At 34.6% G+C, this 7,733-nt stretch overlaps 1 protein-coding gene and 1 non-coding gene across 2 annotated transcripts; both read right to left on the bottom strand.

The window, feature by feature from the left end:
- Positions 1-201: 201 nt before the first annotated feature.
- LOC126675042 (probable lysophospholipase BODYGUARD 4) lies at positions 202-1,952 on the bottom strand. Its single transcript, XM_050369611.2, has 4 exons — positions 1,436-1,952; positions 1,000-1,343; positions 705-901; positions 202-621 (listed from the first exon to the last, which is right to left on the bottom strand). The coding sequence occupies exons 1-4, from the start codon at positions 1,950-1,952 to the stop codon at positions 285-287; spliced, it is 1,395 nt and encodes a 464-aa protein (XP_050225568.2). The 3' UTR covers positions 202-284.
- A 5,313-nt stretch (positions 1,953-7,265) lies between these two features.
- LOC126675991 (small nucleolar RNA R71) lies at positions 7,266-7,372 on the bottom strand. The gene has a single exon (XR_007640170.1). It is a non-coding gene; the product is annotated as a small nucleolar RNA R71 (small nucleolar RNA).
- Positions 7,373-7,733: the final 361 nt, after the last annotated feature.

The raw sequence follows: 7,733 nt of genomic DNA on the forward strand, positions 1-7,733 counted from the left end.
TAAGCAGTAAACTGCTAGGTCGTGGGTTCGATTCCTTCCACAAGCGCTCCCCCTCTCCAAATTATATAAAGAAAAAACAGTTGTTATTATCATTGTTATAGCATTTCATAAATAATTGATAATTTCTTCTTTGTAGGTGAATTCCGAATTTCTAGTGTTTATATCTATTGATTAATTTTTTTATGTCATTTGCATTTTTAATTTAAAAGAATTGTAATCGCGACTTGTATGTATTACAATTAGTAATTTGACATCCCCAACTACTTAAAATAAAGGTAATAATATCAAAGAGAAGAGTTTTCTGAAAGAGTTGATGCCCAAAAATGCTCCAAATTCTGTGTGAAATCTTTCTTTCTACGAAAGATCACAGAACTATGGGTGCCATTACGTATGATACTCAGCTCTGCATTGCCAACTTTTCTCTTGATATCATAACTGCACTCCGTCGGAATCGTGTTGTCACGGTCACCGTGGACAATGTTAAATTTAACTCCGGCATTCTTCAAAATTTCTAGGTATCCGTCCATGAATTTTGCTCCTCCACATATCACATTGTGCACATTATGCCAAGAAGAATGGTGTGTGTGCTTGGTCAAGTCTTTTACAGCAAAACTCAATTTCCTGCAAGAATCGTTCAGAAGTAAGCTAAATGATATCAATATTAAACCAACTTAATTGCATATATTTGGTATAATAATATATACCTATTGTTGGTGAGTAGCATGAGGAGGCTCTCCCATGTTCTGTGGTGTCGACAGACAAAAAAACAGACACTTCTTCCTATGTGTTCGTACCATGACATAACTGATCTCTGAAATGATTCAACTGGCCACAATTTCTTCTCGGCCAGTTTGTTAAGTACTTCTACGCCGCCTTCGTCTTTGCCGCAAGAGAATATAGCCTAAACATTGTTTAAAACTAGCGAAATTAGATACTTTATAGTAGAAAAATAAATAGCATTTTGAACTAATGGTCAAGAATGTTTAATCGTAGACTTACCGGTGCAACGAGGGTGAGTGATTTTACGGATTTGGGATACTTTGCAGCCAGAGCTAAAGCTATTGGGCATCCCATAGAATGTGCCACCAAATGGAAAGATTTCAAATTATATGGATTAATCACTGATTTTTCTATCATTTCCAAGTGATCCTTCAAAGTGTATTGACAATCCAATGGCTTAGGGCTTTTCCCTAGTCCCAGAAGATCAATAGCAAACAATCTATAAGTCCGATTCGCAGTTTCCGACAGATTTTTAAATACTGATTCTGTCCAGAATGAAGAAGAACATAAGAAGCCATGTACGAATATCACATTTTCATCTTCTCCGATCTTGTCATTTCTTACTGTTAACATCAAAATGTAAAGCCAACTTAGAAATTTTACTTTTTTATCAAAAAAAAAAAAACAGAGAATACTAATGAAGTTATGGAAGTACCTGGTGAAGGTTCTTTAACGACAACATGAAGCCTTTCGCCACCATCTTTCAACCAAGAAAGACAAGACTCGCAATTGCAATCAGACCACTTATTTTTCACTTCACCATTGCCAAAATTTTCAGCTTTTTTGCTTATATTTTTCCATTTTCTTTGAAATACAAAAGAAACCAATTTGCGGAAAGCGTTGTTCCTTCCGTAAAAAGAATCCGATTGCCCGTCATCTTCTTCATCTATAATTGATGAATCTTTGTTTCTGCAATGGCACGGAGAGGATTTTCCTTCGAGAAACATGTCAAGACATTTGTAAACTACACAGAGAACTGCATCAACAAAGTCCAAGAAAAGAAAAACTATGAAAGCTAGTGCATTATGTAGATACGATTGAAACTTTCTTGCCAATTTTTCAACCGACATGGTTTGAGAAACTGTCATAGCTAGAAATTTGATAAGAGATACAGAAAAGGAAGAGAGAACTAAAGAAGGTGATGAAGGAATGAATATCTCAGAATTTAACATAAGGACTATTTATAGTTTTTATGGTTTGCTATAACATACATTTTGGTCCCTACTATTTATATATTTAACGTTTTGGGATAAAATAAAAAGTTATTTGACCCTATATAAATGTGCATAGTCAAATTATGCTCAATTTTCAAAAACAAAATTTCAAATTGTACTCTCTCGATACATATTTTAAATTATTAATTATATTTTAGTTTTTAGAATTAATTTACTATTTTAGCAATTTTTTAGCATTAAAAATAATTAATATTATATAATATATAAAATATTATATTATATTCATATTGTCCTATAAAAATAAAAATAATTACTATTCAATTTTTAATATCCAATCGAGATCAAATAGATTAAGTAGTTATAACGTTATTCAAACTCCAATTTGAAAGGTATTAAACTTATGAGGGTGCTGATCTATAAAAAAATTTAACATGAGTTTTGAACTTTTTTTATTATAAAATGAATACTGAATTATTCGAAATATTATAAAATGGGTACTCTCAGCCACATGTTCTCCACTGATTTGACGAAAGAAGAAGTCACGTCACCAAAAAGTGACTGAGAGTACCCATTTTATAACGTTTCACATAGTTTAATATCCATTTTATAATAAAAAAAAGTTTAGTATCTATTTTAAAACTTTCACATAGTTCATTACCTTTCTAAGTTTAATACTCCCAATTAATTTGAACTCAAAAATTTAATTTTTTTAGAAATCAAAATGTAATTCGAAATTAACCTCATATTTGCTTTACTGGGTCCACTTGTTTACACCCTAGATTGATTTGTCCCATGCACTAAACTTAAAAGCACTATTGACTTCAGTCTATCAACTTCGAGTGTTTATCCCATACATTGGTTGTGCGATGTCATAATTACAACAAGTCAATGGGAATTTGCGATAGGGAATTTTTCATTTATTATTTAATTTTTTTATTATGAATTTTTCCACATAACTAACGCACTATTTATTTATTGCACAAATGACATAGCTCAACGATTGCGTGCAATAATTTTTCACTTCAGTCGAGCAACTATAAGTAAGACTCTCTCTCAGCAGCCACAATCATTGACAGGCATTCCACTTTCATTTATTATGCCATCTATTATCATTTATTTCTGTAACAGAATTTTAAATAATGCAATACGCTTGACGTCAGAACTTCCATAAATGAGTAACTTTTACTACATTACTATTCAATGAAAATTCAAATAATTTATTCTTAAATTACAGGTGATAATATACCATGAGGGCGAAGCAAAGTCATCGGTTTTAGTTTTTAAATTATTCTAATTCTTTTATTAATATACTATTTCATATTCGATTTAACAAAATTTAATAAATTTAAAAAAAAAGTTCAACAAAAATTAAATTCGGCCTACTGATTCCTGATAACAAAGTCCGGAGTAGAAGGTCGGTCATCATTCCGTTGCGTAAATATCACTAAATTAAAAATTAGATCTGACCCATAACACTACAAGAAACTGCTTCATTAGCGAAGGGAAAAGTGGTCGTAAATTCATTAAAAGTGGTCGTATTTATAAATCCTGAACCGCAAAGACCAGACTACAACCCTATATTTTATAGTGTTATTTTATTAAAGATTTTGTGTTTATGGGAATGGTACTGATGCATAAATCTGATCTCAAGTATGGAAATAATTGAATGTAAGTAGATCCCTCAAAATTTTAAATATCGGAAACCTTGTGTTTTATAGTATTATTTTATTAAAGATTTTAGTATAAGCCTTCCAAGTTTGAAATCATTTCCAATTTAAGTCGGTCCAGTTCTACAAATATCTTATCCTTACTTAACTACAGTTCAGCTTTGGCCCCAATATCTTAAAGGTTTAATCACCAAAAAAAAAAAAATCTGCTTTTTAGCCATTTTTCAAGTGTATCCTGACGTTATAATTTTGTCAGTTGCACCATAATTCGCACCTTTAGTTTTTGTTGAGTTATGGCTCATATTGTTCTTATTTGGATTAGGATATATTGTTCCTATTTAGATTAGGATACTTAATCCTTTGTTTAGCATTGTTTTCCTTTTAGAATTTATAGTCTAGTTCCTTATTGGATTAGGACTTAAATTGTGTCTTAAGGGTTCACTATAAATAGAGGTGATGATCCTATTGTAAACTCACAACAAACATATAGAATAAATTCTCTCTCTGCCCGTGGAGTAGATCGCATTGATCGAATCACGTAAAAACCTTGTGTGATTCTTTTCTCTTCTCTTATTTATTTTCTGCTGCGCTAACAAGTGGTATCGGAGCCTAGATTTCAAATCTGAGATTCTAGGTATTTTGTTGATTGAAGATGTCGCTTCATAAATTCGATATTGAGAAATTCAATGGTTCGAATGACTTTACTTTGTGGAAAGTCAAGATGAAGGCTGTTTTGGTTCAACAAGGATGCGTAGCGGCGTTAGGAGGAGAAAGCAATTTACCGGAAGGTTTGTCTGTGGGAGAGAAGGCGGATATTATGTCAAAGGCACATAGTACGATTCTATTGAGTCTTTCTGATGAGGTGTTGAGAGAGGTTATCGGTGAAGGAACTGCTGATGCTTTATGGGGAGCGTTGGAGAGCAAGTTTCAGAAGAAATCTCTTACAAACCGGTTGTATCAGAAACAACGTTTGTATACATTGAGGATGACGGAAAATACTCAGGTAAGAGATCATGTTAATAACTTCAATCGAATTGTTATAGATTTACAAGGTGTTGGTGTTTCGATTGAAGAAGAGGATCAAGCCCTCATTCTTTTATGTTCTTTGCCCAGTTCATATGAAAACTTTGTTGATACAATGTTATATGGTAGAGATTCGATTTCTGTTAGTGATGTAAAGGATGCTTTGCAATCCAAAGAACTAAAGAAAAAGGTCTCTAACTCTAATGAGGAGGAATCGGTTTCTGGTCTTGTGGTGAGTCGGGGCAGGAGTCATGAGAGAGATGGTGGGAAAGGAAACAGGTCGCGTTCCAAATCGAAGTCTAATGGACGACGATGCTATCACTGCAAGGAGAAGGGGCACTTTAGAAGAGATTGTCCGAAGCTGAAAAAGGGTGGCGAAAACAAGGAATCAAGCGGTAATGCTAATGCAGCTGTGGTACAGGTGATAGGAGTATTTTACTCCTATATTTAGGGTCGATTATAGTCGGTTTTCATCATATGTAGTATTGTTTTTATACATTATTTGGCGTTTTTACGTTTAATAGTGTTTGTTAGTGTTTCAGTGGAAATTAGGTGAAAAACGACTATTTGGGGCAAAATTATGATGGATTGCGTGTACGAGTAAAAAGCGTAGCTTGCGGACGAAGGGAAAGAGTGTCCCGAACGAGAGCTTTGCTCTCGGTTACAAGTTTTTCGAACGTAACCTACGTTCCCGTTCGAGACCATGTGAAAATTGGCTGTGTCTCGAACGGAACAAAGGGCTTCCCGTTCGAGACCATGTGAAAATTGGTTGTGTCTCGAACGGAACCAAGGGCTTCCCGAACGAGACAAGAGTAAAACACGCATGCTTCAGGATTTGATTTGGACTGAAATTCTTCCTCAACTCACAATTACAACTCCTATTACAAATTGATTTGCAATACGAATTAGAAGACTCCGGAACTCCTCCTACTATATAAAGACCTTGTATTAGCCTCAATTTAACATGTAGAATAAATTAGATTACATTAGTAATAGTTTAGTTTTTATTAAATAGCTTTTAGTTTAGTTTTTTCCAGCAGTTTATAAGTAGTTTATAATTAGTTTCTGCAAGACGATTGTTGAAGATTTCAAGTTTAATCAAGACGATTCTTTCCGAAATTGACAACTCCGGTATTTATTGTTTAATTATGCTTTCTTCTTCATCATCCTTCTTGTTTTGTTTCAGTTTTAATATGAGTAACTAAAACCCTTGTTCAAGGGTTGATATGAACTTATAAATTGGTAATTACTTGGATTGGATGGATTAGTGTTAATTCGTGTCTTAATTATTAATCTTATTGCTTGGATTAAATTAGCTACTTAGTTCATGAGTTTGTGTTTAGTTAACTAATTGAGAGATTGTTAATTAAATAGACATAGATAATTAAGAACTTAGAGAAAAACGCCGTGAGAGCGGGTTGGAATTTAGGTAGTCGTTGAGTTTGCTTCATAATTATAATTTGATTATTTAATTCAGTTTTAATATCGTGAGAGCGAGTTAATAATTGGTTAGTTAATTAGGTTGTGATTTTATTCGGATCTTTGAGGCTTGAGAGGGCGGGATTCGGTGCTTTAGAATAGCTCGATTCGCGATAAAATCACTAAGAAATCCTATTCCATAATTTTACTTATTTATTTGGGATTATCAATCCTTGAACTTTTTAATCTTATTGTTTTAAACCCTATTTTATTATTTGTTTTCAGTTTATATTAGTTTAATTAAATTACAAAACCCTATTGATTTTTCTAGCTAGCCGATTAAAGAATATTTGAAATTAGTGATTAAGTCCATTGTCTCTGTGGGATCGATACTTGGTCTTCCAAGTTATATTACTTGCGCGATATCGTACACTTGCGATTATTTGCCAACAAGTTTTTGGCGCCGTTGCCGGGGAGCAATTGCAATTAAATTAATTAAAAGTATCTTATTCTTAGATTGAGTTAGTTCTATTTAAATTTAGTTATTTTTATACTTTGTGATTCTTGGATTTTACGTTGGTTTTCTTGTTTTTGTTTGCGCAGGTGTTTTGGTTAGTGTATGCCTAATACACGACGTGCCAGAAAACCGCTAGAACCGTTTCAGTCAGATTTAACATCCTTCGAAAGAAGTATCCGAAAAACAGCGCGGAAATCCAAAACAATGGAGGACGACCGTAACCCTCCGTTGAATCACGAGGGAATTGTTCCACCACCACTACATGATGGCCTAGCTCTTAATAGGCCAAACGAGAGGGTCGCCCCTCTTCCCGCAAGACGTACCTTGGGTGAATTCTTCTTACCCAACGTAGACAACGCCAACTATGGATGCTTTGCACCTCCTATACTCGCTAACAATTTTGAAATCAAGCCGGGAACGATTCAACTACTTGAGAGTCGTTGTCAATTTTATGGGTTGGAACGTGAGGATCCAAACGCCCATCTTTCCAAATTCACGGAGGTATGCAACACATTCAAAATCCATAATGTGACGGAGGATCAAATCAAGCTTCGTCTTTTTCCTTTCTCTTTGAGGGATAAGGCGAGGAATTGGATTCAATCACTTCCAAGCACCTCAATCACAACATGGAAGCAATTGGCACAAGCTTTTCTCAATAAGTATTTCTCTATGGGTAAGACCGCAAGGATGACCAAGGAAATTATAGATTTTCTCCAATTACATGGTGAATCTCTATACCAAGCTTGGGAACGCTTCAAAGAGCTTCAAAGAAATTGTCCGCATCATCATCTAGGAAGGGAGCATCTTGTCTCTATTTTCTACAATGGTACCAATGAGGCTACACGGGCAACAATTGATGCGGCATCGGGAGGATCACTTATGAAGAAAACTTATGATGAGGCCAATAACTTGCTAGAGGAACTCGCTACAAATAGTTGTTCTTGGTCAACCGAGCGGTTGAGGCAACCACCTCAAAAGGGTATCATGACCCTCGAGCAAACCCAAGAATTTGAAGCAATGAAAGCGAAGAATGCGACACTTCTAGCACAACTCGAGATGTACAAACAACAAGCAAATCAAAGGAATGCTCAACTTGCGGTAGTTCAAATGGGTTGCGAGACTTGTGATGGGCACGATCATTCGGGAATGGAT

Source organism: Mercurialis annua, linkage group LG3, assembly GCF_937616625.2.
Source record: "Mercurialis annua linkage group LG3, ddMerAnnu1.2, whole genome shotgun sequence".
Taxonomy (NCBI): Eukaryota; Viridiplantae; Streptophyta; class Magnoliopsida; order Malpighiales; family Euphorbiaceae; genus Mercurialis; species Mercurialis annua.

Bases quoted from the DNA above. Each gene is read 5' to 3' on its own strand.
- LOC126675042 (XM_050369611.2), bottom strand. From the start codon at position 1,952: ATGTTAAATTCTGAGATATTCATTCCTTCATCACCTTCTTTAGTTCTC. The intron at 902-999 runs GTAAGTCTACGA...AACAATGTTTAG, and splicing joins CACTCACCCTCGTTGCACCG to GCTATATTCTCTTGCGGCAA. The intron at 622-704 runs GTATATATTATT...CGATTCTTGCAG, and splicing joins ATGCTACTCACCAACAATAG to GAAATTGAGTTTTGCTGTAA.